The 15,880-nt window shown below is 66.4% G+C and overlaps 1 protein-coding gene across 4 annotated transcripts in view; it reads left to right on the forward strand.

Moving 5' to 3' along the window:
- Positions 1 to 15,880, forward strand: part of LOC123351454 (guanylate-binding protein 1-like) — a 292,158-nt gene that overhangs the window by 63,594 nt on the left and 212,684 nt on the right. The window contains exons 1-12 of one of the 4 annotated variants that reach the window (XM_044990808.1): positions 4,381 to 4,503; positions 5,813 to 6,016; positions 6,300 to 6,427; positions 7,838 to 7,947; positions 8,284 to 8,602; positions 8,669 to 8,840; positions 9,186 to 9,428; positions 10,184 to 10,464; positions 10,708 to 10,920; positions 11,322 to 11,424; positions 11,952 to 12,145; positions 12,753 to 13,097. The exons of 1 other annotated variant lie outside the window; for it this stretch is intronic. In XM_044990808.1, the coding sequence (XP_044846743.1) occupies positions 5,830 to 6,016; positions 6,300 to 6,427; positions 7,838 to 7,947; positions 8,284 to 8,602; positions 8,669 to 8,840; positions 9,186 to 9,428; positions 10,184 to 10,464; positions 10,708 to 10,920; positions 11,322 to 11,424; positions 11,952 to 12,145; positions 12,753 to 12,872 (2,070 nt within the window). In that variant the 5' untranslated portion in view covers positions 4,381 to 4,503; positions 5,813 to 5,829 and the 3' untranslated portion in view covers positions 12,873 to 13,097. Of the gene's footprint in view, positions 1 to 4,380; positions 4,504 to 5,812; positions 6,017 to 6,299; positions 6,428 to 7,837; positions 7,948 to 8,283; positions 8,841 to 9,185; positions 9,429 to 10,183; positions 10,465 to 10,707; positions 10,921 to 11,321; positions 11,425 to 11,951; positions 12,146 to 12,752; positions 13,098 to 15,880 lie in introns of those variants that run through there. 2 more of the 4 variants (XM_044990809.1, XM_044990807.1) reach the window with 2 other exon arrangements.

The raw sequence follows: 15,880 nt of genomic DNA on the forward strand, positions 1-15,880 counted from the left end.
TGGTGAAGTCTTCTGAAGGGGACATCTGGGGCAAAGCCTTCTACTCCTTGGGCACACTTGTTCCCCATTCACAGTGCGACCCCTTCCAACTAGCAGCATGGCTCAGCTACCTCACTCCCGACCCCTCCCTTTCCTATTGATAGCTGCCAAGGGATTGCTGGGAAATGTAATTCTTTCCCTGCTCCAGGGCAGGCTCTATAGGCAGAGAGCTAGGCAAGGAACTACAGCTCCCAGGGTCCCATGGGTTCTCAGCCCCCATGCTGGATCCCCAGCTGCTCCGTGGCTCTGCTTCTGCAGGGTTGTGAGAGGGGAGGAAGTCAGTTTAAAAAAAAAAAAGGATGGCCAAAATGCCGCCCCCCTGGAAATGTGCTGCCCCAAGCACCTGCTTGTTTTGCTGGTGCCTAGAGCTGTCCCTGCTCACAACCCCGCCCGGCAGGGCCGGGAAATCCCCGGCAGCGGGATGTTTAAATCTGGACTGGACCTACTGCTCCCTGCGGCACAGCGCCCCCCTCCGAGCCCCCCGCCCCGCTCCCTGCGGCACCGTGCCCCCCGCCGAGCCCCCTGCCCCGCTCCCTGCGGCACTGCACCCCCCTCCGAGCCCCCCGCCCTGCTCCCTGCGGCACCGCGTACCCCTCCGAGCCCCCCGCCCTGCTCCCTGCGCAGGGCCGGCTCCAGACCCCAGCGCGCCAAGCAGGCGCGTGGGGCGGCCCTTTCCCGGGGGGGCGGCATTTGGCTCCGGCGGACCTTCCGCAGTCATGCCTGCGGGAGGTCCACTGGAGCCCGGGACAAGCGGACCTGCGGCGGGTCCCCTCTTCCCGCGGCTCCGGTGGAGCTCCCGCAGGCATGCCTGCGGCGGGTGCGCTGGTCCGGCGGCTCGGACAGAGCTCCCGCAGGCATGCCTGCGGGAGCTCCACCGGAGCCGGGACCAGCGCACCCGCCGCAGACACTTCTGCCCCGGCCGCGGGACTGGGGAAGGGCGGCGCGGTGCGCCGCCCTGCTTGGGGCGCCCTAATTTATAGAGCCGCCCCTGTCCCTGCGGCACTGCACCCCCTCCGAGCCCCCCGCCCCACTCCCTGCGGCACTGCACCCCCCGCTGAGCCCCCCGCCCTGCTCCCTGCGGCACTGCACCCCCTCCGAGCCCCCCGCCCCACTCCCTGCGGCACTGCACCCCCCTCCAAGCCCCCCGCCCCTCTCCCTGCGGCACTGCACCCCCCTCCGAGCCCCCCGCCCCGCTCCCGGCGGCACTGCACCCCCCTCCGACCCCCCCCTGCCCCGCTCCCCGCGGCACCGCGCCCCCCTCCGAGCCCCCCGCTCTGCTCCTTGTGGTACAGCGCCCCCTACTGGGTCCCCCGCCCCGCTCCCTGCAGCGGGACATTCCCAGCTGAGCCCCCCGCCCCTGCGGCACAGCGCCCCCCACTGCCTCACTGGGCCCAGCGCCGCCAGCTACCAGAACGTAAGAACAGCCAGACTGGGTCAGCCCGACGGCCCCTCTAGCCCCAGATCCAGGCTGCTGAGCCTGGCGGGTGCCAGCTGCTTTAGAGGGAGCGAACAGAACAGGCCATCAGCCAGTCACCCATCATCCCCTGCCACCCATTGCCAGGGACACCCAGCGCGAGGGCTGGCGTCCCCGCCCATCCCGGCTAATAGCCACTGAGAGCCCGATCCTCCAGGAACTCAGCTAGTTCTTGCTGAACCCTGCTCTCCTGCTGGCTTCCACAACATCCCCTGGCAGGGAGTTCCACAGGTTAACGGTGCCTTGGGTGAAGAAATGCTTCCTGCTGTTGGGTTGAAACCTGATGCTCATTAATGTCAGTGGGTGGCCCCAGTTCGCGTGACATGTGATGACACATTTCTCCGCACCAGCCATGATTGTTGTGACAAAGTGGGGGGTTTTCTTGGGTTTTCTGTGTTTTCCAGGGGGTTGCAGGCAGAGGGGGTGGGACTCAGTGTCCCTGGGTGTCACTGGTTTAACGAGGGGAGGGGAGAGGGAGTTTGTTGGGACACAGGACCAGAGAGGGACTCGGGACCCCGGCCCGGCCTGGAGGATGGAGACCCCAGCGACTGGTGACCTGGTGACCCGGAGACCCAGCTCAGGAGTCACAGCCGGTTCTGGCCAGTGGGGGACAATGGGCTGCGGGGAGAGGACCCCGGTGCCCTGACCAGCCGGCTCCAGCCAGAGGGGCCAGAGGGGGGCGGAGAGGAGAGGAGACCCAGGCCTGCCATTATCGCCCCCGCGCCGCCGGCCCCTCCCGGCCGGTTCCTGTTCAGGCTGCGGCTGCGGCTGCACGTGGAACGGACGTTTTCAGAGACTGTCCCTGATGCCACCTCACATACCAGGCCAATGAGCCGCGTGTGGCAGCTCAAAATCCCCTGAGCGCGTCAGAGGCAGGTGGAAACCGAAAGCAGCTGGAGCCTTTCCTAGCAGGAGGCTGATTCCGGGAAACGCTGTTTCCTTGGAGAGGAGACAATGGACAGAGGGGGCCTGGGGCCGGGGGTATTGGATGCCCAGCTGGGAGCAGGGGGGCTCAGGGCTGGAGGGGGAGCAGGCAGAGCCCCCCTGGCTGCAGGGGGACTGGGATGTGCTGGGCTGAGGGAGGCCAGGCCTGAGGCCGGAGAGTTTCCTGTGCTGGGTTCAACCCTCAATAAACCTCCTGTGTTACGCTGGGGGAGAGTCGCTCCGGGCTAGAGAACGGGGGGGGGGGATCGTCCCCTTCGGGGGTGAGGAGGCCCTAGGGGCCCCGGAGCGAGGGGACTCCCTGGGGGGCCCACGGCAGAGACAGACGTGCTGAGGCTCCGAGAGGTGCGGCTCCAGGAGGTGGGGGGGCCTGACCCCGGGAGACAGTGGCCCCCCCGAGAGGGGCTGTTGCACTGGAAGGGGCACCCCCCCTCCACGGACCGCACGGGGCCACGCGTGGGCCCGACCTGTGAGTCCGTGACAATTGTAGAGACCTCAGTCACCCCCCTCCCCAGGTGTCTCTTTGCCAAGCTGACCAGCCCCCGTCTTTTCAAGCTCTCCCCGGGGGGAGCCGGCTCCCACCTCCGAATAGTGTTATGGCCCCTTTCGGCCCCCCCTCCAGTTCTCACGGCTCTTTTGGAGCTGGGCGCCCACAGCTGCCCGCAGGGCTCAGGGGCGGCCCGGGCGGCCCCCGGCCAGCAGCATGTGAGCGTGTCCCATTATCGCCCCCGCGCCGCCGGCCCCTCCCGGCCTGTTCCTGTTCAGGCTGCGGCTGCGGCTGCACGTGGAATGGACGTTTTCAGAGACTGTCCCTGATGCCACCTCACATACCAGGCCAACGAGCCGGGTGTGGCAGCGCAAAATCCCCTGAATGTGTCAGAGGCAGGTGGAAACCGAAAGCAGCCGGAGCCTTTCCTAGCAGGAGGCTGATTCCGGGAAACCGGGGGGTGGGAGAGAGGGATGAGTCTCTCCGAGCTGGTGACCCCGGCTGACCCTGCAGCCACCCAGCTGGTGGGGACGACCGGAGCCCCTGGGGCCTGCGTCTCCGTCCTGGGGGGTGTAACCCCGCGTTTGCCACACCGGCTCTCCAGGCGCAGAGGCAGATGCTGGTAGTACAGGGGCCATGACACACAGCACAGTGGTCTGAAGTGCATCTAGCAGGCGGCCTTGCTGCAAAGCCTCCTGCTGCCCCCTTGCTTAGAGGGCAGAGTGTGCTGGGCGTGGGTGCTGGGTCCAAGCTCAGCTACAGGCACTGCCTCACCCCCCCTTGCCTCAGTTTCCCTCCCCCCAACCCACTCCCTGCTGCCCGGCACCCCCTGCTGACCCCCCCGCCCCGCTCCCTGCCGCCTGGTGCATCCTACAGATCCCTCACCCCGCTCCCTGCCATCCAGCGCCCCCTACTGACTCCCACCCCACTCCCTGCTGCCCAGCGCCCCCTACTGAACCCCCGCCCCACTCCCTGCCATCCGGCGCCCCCTACTGACCCTCTGCCCTGCTCCCTGCAGCCTGGAGCCCCTGAGGACTGCATTGGGGCCAGCTCTTACTGTGAGGGCTGTGGAGGTGGGCTGGGAGCCAGGACTCCTGGGTTCTCTCCTGGCTTTAGGAGGGGAGTGGGGGCTGGTGGGTTAGAGCAGGGGGGCTGGGAGCCAGGACTCCTGGGTTCTCTCCTGGCTTTGGGAGGGGAGTGGGGGCTGGTGGTTAGAGCAGGGGGGGCTGGGAGCCAGGACTCCTGGGTTCTCTCTCCGGCTCTGGGAAGGGAGGGGATCCAGAGCGGGGGGTTTCCCCCGGTCAGATTGGCAGAGAGGGGGGGTTCGTCCCCCCGCAGTGCGAGGCGGCACCTGGAGGCTGTGGCCGGTGCTGTGGGGCCGGCCCCGGGGTGGGCGAGGGGCGGCGCCGCCAGGGGGTCGGGCTGGATCCCTCGATAAAGCGGCCGCATCCGCTGCTTTCGGGTTCCATCGGACTCGCTCCGTTTCCTGGCTCGGCTCAGAGCCGCCCAGCGCCGCGGGAGGGAGACCGCGGACCCCGAGCGGACTCCGCGGCCCGGGCAGGTGGGTCCCGTCCCGCTGCTCCCCTGGGCGGCTCCCGGGGGCTCGGATCCAGGGGGTCAGGGCAGGGGCAGCCATGGGTGGAGTTTGGCGGGGGGGAATAGGGGGCTCCCCCCCAGCCTCGGGCAGCCGGAGCGAGGGGCCGAGAGTTGCTCCCGGCTGCGCCCCTGGGCCGGGTCTGGGGGCGCCGGGCGTTACGCGGAGCCAGGGGCCGGTTCACGCGTGGGCTGCAGGGGGCGGAGCGCGCAGGCCCAGGGTCTGTCGGGGCGGTGGGGGGGCGGGTCAGGGCGTTCCGGGGGCGCCGGGCGTTACGCGGAGCCAGGGGCCGGTTCACGCGGAGTGGGGCTGGTTCACGGGTGGGCTGCAGGGGGCGGAGCGCGCAGTCCCAGGGTCTGTCCGGGAGGGGGGGGCGGGTCAGGGCGGCCCGGGGGCGCCGGGCGTTACGCGGAGTGGGGCCGGTTCACGCGTGGGCTGCAGGGGGCGGAGCGCGCAGGCCCAGGGTCTGTCCGGGAGGGGACCCACAGGACACGCGGTGGCTCGAGTCTCCCCGGGGCCAGGAGGCGTTTGGCCCAGGCCCCCCCAGACTGTCCCTCACCTGGGAGGAGACGGGGGTTACTAGGAGACCGGGAAGGGGGACACGGAAGTGGTTGAAGGGGGGACGACAGCGGGTCACCCCGACCGGGGAACTGCCAGGCTGGGGAGTCGCTAGCGGAGCCCCTCACGGCTCCCTGTGGGACCAGCCGGATTTACCGGGTTCATTACGGCCCTTGGCCCACGGGGGGGTTTGCGGCTGGCCCGGGGGGGAGGCATTGGCAGGGCGGGGGAGGACCGGAATATCCCACCTGGTGACCTGGGCGACCCTGTGAACTGGAGTCACAGAAACGGGACGAGATTTCACCGGGCGAAGCGCCGGGTCCTGCGTCCAGGGACTAACGAGCGGAGGTGAAAGTGGGTCGATGCGGACAGGACGCAAACCCAACCCAATGGGGGCGAGGAAAAGGGGCAGCTGCCCCTGTGCCCGGCCATTTTAAAGGGCCCGGGGCTCCCGCCTGCTGCTGCAGTGGCCAGGAGCCTTCGTCCCTTCAAATCGCCGCCAGAGCCCAGGGGGCACCGGCTGGGGGTCTGCAGCGATGCCCAGGAGCGCCAGGGCTTGTCTGCCCCGGGGTGAGCTGCTGCGGGCGACGCTGGGGTCCGTACGCTGCACGGGGCAGGGGAAGGGTCTCCCACAGTTTGGGGGGGCCCAGCTCTGTGTCTCATTCCCTCCCCATGTCTCACCCCACCCCGCTGACCCTCCCCGCTCTGCGTCCCGCAGGCCGCCCCCCCAGCGCGATGGAGATCCCCATGCTGGCCCCCATCTGCCTGGTGGAGAACAGCCCGGCGGGGGAGCTGCGGGTGCAGCAGGAGGCGCTGCGGGTGCTGGCGGACATCTCCCAGCCCGTGGTGGTGGTGGCCATCGCCGGGCTGTACCGCACCGGCAAGTCCTACCTCATGAACCGCCTGGCCAGCAAGAGAACGGGTGAGAGACGTGAGCCCGGCCCCCGGGCGCCAGGACTCCTGGGTTCTCTCCCTGGTGCTGGCAGGGGAGTGGGGTCTAGTGGTCAGGGGGGCAGGACTCCTGGGTTCTCTCCTTGCGCTGGGAGGGAGTGGGGTCTAGTGGGTGAGAGGAGGAGGGAGGGGCTGGGAGCCAGGACTCCTGGGTTCTCTGGCACTGGGAGGGGAGTGGGGTCTAGTGGTCGGGGGGCAGGACTCCTGGGTCCCCTCGCTCTGCGTCTGTCCCAGCTCCGCCCCTCTCTCCGCAGGGTTCTCGCTGGGCTCCACCATCCAGTCGCACACCAAGGGCATCTGGATGTGGTGCCTGCCCCACCCCCGCCGGGCCGGCCACACCCTGGTGCTGCTGGACACCGAGGGGCTGGGCGACGTGGAGAAGGTGAGTGGGGGGTGGAGGGGGGCAGCGTATGAGCATCAGCCAATTGGCTTTGCAGGAGGGAACGCCCCTTGGCACGCAGGGGCTGCTGGGAGTTGTAGTTCAGGGCAAGGCATGCTGGGAAAGGGGATGGGGTATTTAAGGAGCTCCCTGCCCCTCTGCGCACAGACACTCCTAGCAAACCCCCTGCAGGGGAAGGAGGCAGCGTCCGAGGCGGAGCCAGCGCCCTCTCAGGGGCCGTGCCAATGTCCGGAGGGCTGGGGATGCCGGGGCGGGGCTGGGAAGGGATGCCGGGGCGGGGCTGGGAAGGGAGGCCGGGGTGGGGCTGGAAACGCTTCTCCCGCCCAGGACGAGCTGTTGAGACGTTTAAAATGTTTCCTGTCCTGAATTGTCAAAATGGGGGGGAAAGTGCCAGGGTTTGAAAATCGGAAACGTGCCCTGGCTCTGGGTCACGCAAAAAACGTGGATCATTTCCAAACATTTTATTTTTATTTTCCATTTTTTTTCTTTTGAACTTGTCCAAATTTACCAAAACATTGACACCGAGACGTCGTTTTGCCTTGAAAAACCCAGTTGGGCCGTTTCCACAGTTCAGAAACTTTTATTCCCAATAATTTTTCAAGTCAGGAAATTCACCTTAACTGTCCCCGTTTCGTCAGTGGTTTTGGTATCAAAAATTGGATGTTCTTCAGTGACAATTTCCCGGCCCGCTGTAGGGCTGGAGGGCAGGGCTGGCATTCCGGAGAGCCGGGTTCAAATCCCTGCTCCACAGACCCCCAGTGTGAGCTTGGACTCAGTTTCCCCACCCGCCTGCCAGAGGGGGTGTGACGATAAATACATTCGCTCTGGAGAGGGGCTCAGATGAAATGGATCCTTTGAGAAGGATCCCGCAGCCTTGGCCTTACGTTGGCTTCACCCTGCCGTACGGAGAGGAAAGAGCCGGCGTTGCCGCCACTGGCGATAAAAGAGGATGGAACCTGAAAAATGCCTGAGAGCAGCTGCAAACCCCCAGCCTGCAGTGGGGGCCGCTGCAGCTGGACCCCGGGGGGCAGGGAGGTGTCGCCTTCCCAAAGTGTAAATGCAGCCATGTGGCTTAGGGACTTTCATCAGTAAGAGGGGAGCAGTGGGACCCCCTGCCCTCTCCCATGCCTCCAGGAGCTGGGGATTTAACAGGTTGGGGGAGGGGAATATGCCAACCCCAAATAGTGACTCTGCGGGGTTGGAAAATGGGAATTCATTGTGACCTGGGCTGGGCCTCTGGAGAGCTGGGGGCTGATCCCCTGGCCAACCCTCCCCCATGCCTCAGTTTCTCCATCTGTGCTATGGGGCTGGCGATCCCGCCGTGCTCTGTGACGGGCTGTGAGCTCTGCGGCTGGGACGCACTCAGGATGGTGATGGTGGTTGTCGTTCCAGGGTGACGGGAAGAACGACACGTGGATCTTCTCGCTGGCCGTGCTGCTCAGCAGCACTCTGGTCTATAACAGCCTGGGCACCATCAATCAGGAGGCCATGGACCAGCTGCAGTATCCTGCCCTGGGGGTCCGGGGGGGGCATCTTCCTGGGGAAGGGACCCGCGGTTCCATCCAAACGCTTCACCCTCAGCGAAATCGGGACCCGCAGCGCAGGGTGTGCACCACGGCCCCCTCTAGTGGCCACTCCGCGTGATGGGTAACAACCCACTACTGCCACCAGCTGTCAGAGTCGCTCCTTCACGTGCAGGGCACCGGGTGTTGTGATGGAATATCCTCCCCTACCCGCAGTCCCTTCCGAGCCCCATCGCAGGTGAGTAGGGGGCCCCTGAGGGAGCGGGACCCCACTGCGGGGGGCACCACGTCTCCTCCTCCTTAGCTGGCCCCCAGCTACGTGACGGAGCTGACGGAGCGCATCAAGGTGAAGCCGGCGGGTGGGGGCAGACGAGGGGACATGAAGGTGAAGCCGGCAAGTAAAGGCGTGAAGGTGAAGACGATGGGTGAGGGCGCCCGAAAGGGCATGAAGGCGAAACCGGTGGGTCAAGGCAGCCGAGGGGACGTGAAGGTGACGCCGGCAAGTAAAGGCGTGAAGGTGAAGACGACGGGTGAGGGCGCCCGAAAGGGCATGAAGGCGAAACCGGTGGGTCAAGGCAGCCGAGGGGACGTGAAGGTGAAGCCGGCGGGTGGGGGCAGCCGAGGGGACATGAAGGTGAAGGCGGCAAGCGAGGGCGTGAAGGTGAAGACGACGGGTGAGGGCGCCCGAGAGGACATGGAGGTGAAGGCGGCAGGCGAGGGCGGCCGGCAGGAGGGGGAGGATTCGACCGAGTTCGTGCGGTTCTTCCCGGCCTTCGTGTGGGCCGTGCGGGATTTCGTGCTGCAGCTGGAGCTGGACGGGCAGGAGATCACCGAGGACGAGTACCTGGAGAACGCCCTGAAACTAAAGCCAGGTAGGGGAGCGGTGCCGGCCCAGTGCCCCAGGGCAGAGCTAAGGGGGCGGGGTGGGGGCTCTCCCCTGGCTCTCAGGGCTGGCCCCAGGGCTGTGCTGCCGGGGGGCGACTTTTGGTCAAGACACAAACTCAACACCTCGCAGGTGTTACCAGTTCCTGGGAATTGGGACTTTCACTGTCCTGGCCACATTGCAGCTGGGACGGTTCCCCGGCTCCCCTCAATCCCCCTCCCCCGGACAGCAGGGTCTCTTCCTCCCACGGGAATCTGTTCATCAGTCGCGCGCTGCCCCCCAGAAGCAGCCACATCTTGGCTAAGGGCTCTGCCCGGCTGCCCTCTCTTGCCAGGCAGCAGCGAGCAGGACCAGCTCTACAACCTGCCCCGAAAGTGCATCCGCCAGTTCTTCCCGGGCCGGAAATGCTTCGTCTTCATCCCGCCGGCCGGGTGGAGGGACCTGGCCCGGCTGGAGGAGCTGCGGGAGGCTGAGCTGGAGCCCGAGTTCCGGGAGCAGGTGACCCGGTTCTGCCACCACGTCTGGGAGACGTCGAAGCCCAAGACCATCCCAGGCGGCCACGTGGTGACCGGGGCCAGTGAGTGTCGGGAGCCCTTGGGCTGGGGGCACTGGGGCAAACGGGGCTCGTGGGGTGCTGGGCGGGTGAACCGAGCTGGGAGGGGTCCCCTGTGGCCAGTGCTGCAGCCTGCGCCCAGCTCTGGGGTGCGCGGTTAGAGGGGGTGCTGGGGGTGGAGCAGAGGAATGGAAATGACCCGTGGGGGGGGGGAACAGGGCGTGCAGAGCCAGACAGCGCAGGTCCGGTTAGCGGGTCCCGGGGAAGGTGATGGGCAGAGGCCTGGCTGGCAGGGCGGTCGCGTCTCCCCAGGGAGGGACGCCTGGGTCCCAAAGGGCCACTGGGCTGCAGGGAAAGGCAGAGCAGGGCCCTGTGGCTGGGGGTGAAGCCAGGCACATCCCAAGGAGAGACAAGGCACCAATTGCTCAGGGGGACGGGGGGGGCATTTCTGGCTGGGACCTGTGGACTGGGGCACATGGGGAGGGGCAGGTCCAGGGGAGCAGCCGGGGTCTTGCAGTGTGTGGGAGGGGCTGGGTGGGGGACGCTGCCCCTGCCCCCCACACTGGGCCCCTGGTGCTGACCCTGCCCCTCCGGCCGCGCTGGGGAACCTGGCGCTGACCCTGCCCCTCCGGCCGCGCTGGGCCCCCTGGCACTGACCCTGCCCCCCACACTGGGGCCCTGGCGCTGATCCTGCCCCTCCGGCCGTGCTGGGCCCCTGGCGCTGACCCTGCCCCTCCGGCCACGCTGGGCCCCCGGCGCTGACCCTGCCCCTCCGGCAGTGCTGGGGAACCTGGCGGTGACCTACGTGGACGCCATCCGCAGCGGGGCGGTGCCCTGCATGGAGAGCGCGGTGCTGGCCCTGGCGCAGATGGAGAACTCGGCGGCGGTGGGGGAGGCCGTGGCTGCCTACGAGGAGCAGCTGGGGCGGCGGGCGGCGCTGCCCACGGAGAGCGTGCAGGAGCTGCTGGAGCTGCACGCCCAGTGCGAGCGGGAGGCGCTGTGGGTGTTCATGGCGCGCGCCTTCAAGGACGACGAGCAGCAGTACCAGGGGCAGCTGAAGGTACCAGGGACCCTGCGATGGGAGCGCAGCTCCTCCTGCCCCAGCCTGCAGCGACCCACGGGGAAATAGGGCTCTAGGGGGCGCTGGTCCCGATCTGGTCCCGGGGAGGGGCCTGGCTGGGTCTGCGGAGTGGGGCATGGGGCCTTCAGGGGCACTGGCCCCAGGGCAGGGACCTGGCCAGGCTCTCTGGGGCAGGGAATGGGGCACAGGGACTTTCTCCTCCGATGTCCCCTCTCTCCGCAGGACGAGCTGGACTCCAAGCGCGCTGAGCTCTGCTGCCGGAACGAGCAGGCGTCGTCGGACCGGTGCACGGCCGCGCTCTTGGAGCTGTCGCAGGAGCTGGAGAAGCGGGTCTGCGAGGGGGGCTACTCGGTGCCCGGGGGCTACCAGCGCCTCCTGGACGACCAGCGGGAGATGGTGGAGAAATACCAGCTGGTGCCAGGGAAAGGGATCATGGTGAATTGGCTGAATAGCATTAATTGGGGTTGGGAGCCAGGACTCCTGGGTTCTGTCCCCGGCTCTGGGAGGGCAGTGGGGTCTGGTGGTGAGAGCAGGGGGTGCTGGGAGCCAGGACTCCTGTGTTCTGTCTCTGGCCGTGGCTCTGAGCAGCTCACACAGCCTGCGGGTGCCCTGGGGGGAAACACTAATGGCACCGCTGGATCCCGCTGTGGGTTTTTGGTCCAGGCTTCTCCTAGACTGATGGGATGAGAGGGCAGTGTGGAGGTTCCCACTGTTCTGGGGTCCCCTAGGTGTCTGGAGACGCAGGCGAGAGAGTCTGTGGGCCCCTGGATCTGTGGGGGAGGCAAGTGGGGGGGATGTGGGCTCCAGCTCACCCCCTTTCTCCCCGGTGCCCCCAGGCGGCCGAGGTGCTGCAGCAGTTTCTGAAGTCCAAGGAGACGGTGGCCCAGGCCGTCCTGCAGACGGACCAGAGCCTCACGGACAGACAGAGGGAGATTGAAGGTGACTCCAGAGCTGGGGCTTATAGTCCTGTGACCCCACGGCCCTATGGATCTGGGGATCTCTTGACTCACCCCCCCTGAACGCCGTGGCCCCATAGACCCAGTGACCCCTGGCACTCCCGACCCAGTGACCCCTGGCCCTCATGGCCCCATAGACCCAGTGACCCCTGGCCCTCATGGCCCCATAGACTCAGTGACCCCTGGCCCTCACGGCTCCATAGACCCATAGATCCTGGGACTCCTGGACCCCACAGATACCAGGGCTCTGCAGTCCCATAGATCCGGTGCCTCAGGGTACAGGCTCTGTGGCCTCCCAGGCCCAGTGACCCATAGATCTGGTGACCCCAGCACCATAGATCCAGTGATCCCAGGGCCCCATACATCCAGTGCCCCATGGACGCGGTGACCCCAGGGCCAGGGCTCTGGCTCCATAGATCTGGTGACTCCTGGGCACTGATGCCCCAGTGACCCAGGCCAGGGCTCTGCACCCCGAGCCCCTGGCCCTGACTATGTGCCTCCCCCCCCCAGTGGAGCGGGCGCGGGCCGAGGCGGCCGAGCGGGAGGCCCAGCTGAGCCAGGAGATGCAGGCCAGGACGGAGCAGCTGCTGCAGGACCAGGAGCGCAGCCACCAGGAGCACGTCCAGCAGCTGACAGCCAAGATGGAGGAAGAGAGGAGGCAGCTGCTGGCCGAGCAGGAGACAGCGCTGGCCCTGAAACTGCAGGTACCCGCCCCGGGACCCCGGGGAGCTGGGCTGCCTGGAGCAGGGGGGTGGGAGCCCCCTGGTTCTATCCCCAGCTCTGGGAGCTGAATGGGGTCTAGTGGTTAGAGCAGGGGCTGGGAGCCAGGACTCCTGGGTTCTCTCCCAGGTCTGGGAGGGGAGTGGGGGCTGGTGGGTTAGAGCAGGGGGGGCTGGGAGCCAGGACTCCTGGGTTCTCTCCCAGGTCTGGGAGGGGAGTGGGGTCTAGTGGTTAGAGCAGGGGGGGCTGGGAGCCAGGACTCCTGGGTTCTCTCCTGGCTCTGGGAGCTGAATGGGACTGCGAGGGGAGCTACTCGGTGCCTGGGGGCTACCAGCGCGTCCTGGATGACCAGCGGGAGATGGTGGAGAAATACCAGCAGGTGCTAGAGAAAGGGATGATGGTGAATTGGCTGAATAGCATTAACTGGGGCTGGGAGCCAGGACTCCTGGGTTCTCTCCTGGCTCTGGGAGGGGGGCGGGAGGTCTGGTGGTTAGAACGGGGAGGGGAGGTGGGAGCCAGGACCCCTGGCCCCCCGCTCCAGAGCTCCACAGCTCTGTGTCGGTGGCACTAACCCTCGGCTCTGTCCCCCAGGAGCAGGAGCGGCTGCTGCGCGAGGGGCTCCGGGGGGAGGTGGCGCAGTTGCAGCAGCAGATACAGAACCTGACGAAGGAGATGAGCCGGCCCCGGCGCTCCCGCTGCGTCGTCTGCTGAGAACAGAGACCCAGAGGCCTCGGGGAGCAGGGCTGGGCTGGCTCCCCTCCCACCAGCCTGAGATGTGGGGGTGCTGGGCAGAGCCAACCACTAGGGTCCTGGTCCGTTTGTGGGTGGAGGGCTTCAGACTTCGCACTGAGTGATGCTTGTTGTTTACTGAGATTTGATACTGGAAAGCTGTACACACTGGTGTGTTATTGTAGGGTCTCTCATAAACACTGCACCTGCTGCTTGCTCTGCTTTGTTATTGTAGGGTCTCTTATAACCCCGCTGGTGCTGCATGCAGTGCTGTGTTATTGTAGGGTGTCACGGAGTGTGGGGGAGTCGGGCCCTGCACCCCCACTTCCTGTGATTCCCCAGGACTCTCAGCCAGTGACACAGCTGGTTTGTTCGATGACAGGAACACGGCCCCAAACAGGGCTTGTAGGGGCAGAGAACTGGACCCCTCAGCTGGGTCCATCTTGGGGGGTAGGGAGCCTAGACCCTGGTTCTGGCCTCCCCCCGTCTCCCCAGCCAGGTCCAAACTGAGCCTCCGTCCAGCCCCTCCTCTGGCTTTTGTCCCGTTCCCAGGGCCAGGCGGTCACCTGACCCCTTTGTTCTCCAACGCCTTCCGCTCACACCTTGCCGGGGAGGGGCCCAGGGAAGCAGTTGCCAGGAGACCGGGTGTCACGGAGTGTGGGGGAGTCCGGCCCTGCACCCCCTTCCTGGGACCCACAGTGACTCTCAGCCAGCCAGTAAAGCAGAAGGTTTATTTAGCCGACAGGAACACAGCCCAGCACAGGTCTTGCAGGCACAGATAACAGGATCCCCCTTGTTAGGACCATATTGGGGTCCCCAGGAGCCCCACAGCCCCCATCGGGGATCAGAGCCTTCTCTCTCTGCCTCCCCTCTATCCCCAGCCAGCGCCAGTCTCCTCAACCCCCTCCGGCCCCTCCTCCCTGCTCCGCTTCTTTCCCTGGCCAGGAGGTCACCTGACCCCTTTGTCTCCAACACCTTTAGATGCACCTTTGCAGGGAGGGGCCAGGCCATCAGTTGCTAGGAGACAGAGCTTCAGGCATTTGCTGCATGGCCTTTTGCTGCTAGATACTTAGGATCTGTCCCCAGCCCCCAGTGCGAACAGTCCCACTTCGTCACACCTCTCCCCCCTTCGAGACCGAACTGAGCGGGGTCACTCCAGCCAGTGACCTGGGGAAGTTCGAACCCACCTACATTCCCACAGAGGCCCCAGGGTCCCCCCCGTTCTGGGGGGAGAGTTACCCCAGGTCATTCCAGTTTCCTGCCCCCCTGTATGTCGGGGGGACTCGAGGGCACTTGCAGGTTGCAGGGGGGAAGCCTTATGCCGCCCGCGCCCTTTCCCCACCCCAATACCCCTGGGGTGCACGCGGGCCTGGGGCCTTCTTCCCACGTTCCAGTCTGGGGGGCTGTGATTCGGGCTCTCTCGGTTCAGAGCCCCCCTTTTGACCCTGGCCCCCCTCTGGACAGGCTCCTCGGGGCGGGGCAAGGGCCTTACAGCCATCTTCCCCCTGTCCCGGGCCTTCCTCCCACTCTGGCAGACGTCACAGCAGCGGCAGTGCTGCCGGACATGGGCAAAGACCCCAGGCCAGTAATAGTTCTGTAGCAGCTTCTGCTGGGTACGCCAGGCTCCCTGGTGCCCTGAGGGGGGAATGTCATGGGCCTGGCACAGCAGCTGGTGGCGATACTCCTGGGGTACCACCAGCTGCCTCCTGATCCCCCCTGACTCCATCTTCCCTGGGAGAGCCCATTCTCGGTACAGGAACCCCTTCTCCCACAGGAACCTTTTCCGGCCACCTCGTCCCATGGTCTGTCCCCCCCCGAGGCTGGCCAGGTCCCCTAACCTCCGCAAGGAGGGGTCTTCCTGCACCGCGGCCTGGTACTCAGCCACTGGGGCAGGGACGGGGATCTGCTCTCTCTCACCGGCTGGGTCTGGGGCCACAGCCTCTCTGAGCCCTATCCCTGGGCGTTCCCTCCCCACCGGGTCAGGGTCCGGTGTCTCGGGCAGAGTACCTTCCCCGGTGTCAGGGTGCAGAGCCCTGCGTCGACTCTGACTATGGTTCACGGCCAGGGCACCCCGGGTGTTACTTGGCCAGTCCTCGAGATCCCCCCCCATTAACACCTCCGTGGGCAAATGTGGGTGCACCCCCACGTCCTTGGGGCCCTCCTTGTCCCCCCACTTCAGGTGTACCCTCGCCACAGGCACCCTGAATGGGGTCCCGATCACACCCCTCAGGGTCAGGTAGGTGTTGGGCACCATCCGATCTGAGCCCACCACCTCGGGCCGGGCCAGCGTCACCTCTGCGCCCATGTCCCAGTACCCAGTGGCCTCCCTCCCGTCTACCTCCAGGGGAACAAGGCACTCGCTCCGGAGGGGCAGCCCCGTGCTCACCCTGTAAACCCAAAACTCAGGGTTGGGAGCATCCAGCCCCTCGGAGGGGTCGACCCAGGCCCCCCCTCCCTCCTTCACAGGTGGTACGCGGCCAGCCCCCCTTTCCTGCGACCGCTGCCCCTCGTCCGACTGGGTCTCTACCCAGTTAACCCGGTGTGGGGTCGGTCTGCTCAGTTTGTCTGGGAGTTTGGGGCACTGGGACCGCAGGTGGCCCTTCTGGCCACATTGATAGCAGCGCATGTCCCGTTGGTCCCCTCGAACCGGTCGGTTGTCCCTGGTGCTGGCCGTTCCCTTTGGGCGGGGGCTCTCCCGATTCCCTTTTTGGGTGGTCTCAGGATGACTCTCTCTCTGCGTCGCGACGGGCCTGTTCCTTTGGGGTTCCTCCCTGCCACCCCCTGTCACGGAGTGTGGGGGAGCCCGGCCCTGCACCCCTCTTCCTGGGACTCACAGCGACTCTCAGCCAGCCAGTAAAACAGAAGGTTTATTGGACAACAGGAACATAGGATACAGCAGAGCTTGTGTTCAGCGCCAGGACCCCTCAATCTGGCCCTTCTGGGGGTTCACGGTGTCTGGAATCCAGCATGGGTTCCCCTGTAAACCCACC

This window comes from Mauremys mutica, chromosome 17 (genome assembly GCF_020497125.1).
Source record: "Mauremys mutica isolate MM-2020 ecotype Southern chromosome 17, ASM2049712v1, whole genome shotgun sequence".
Classification (NCBI taxonomy): domain Eukaryota; kingdom Metazoa; phylum Chordata; order Testudines; family Geoemydidae; genus Mauremys; species Mauremys mutica.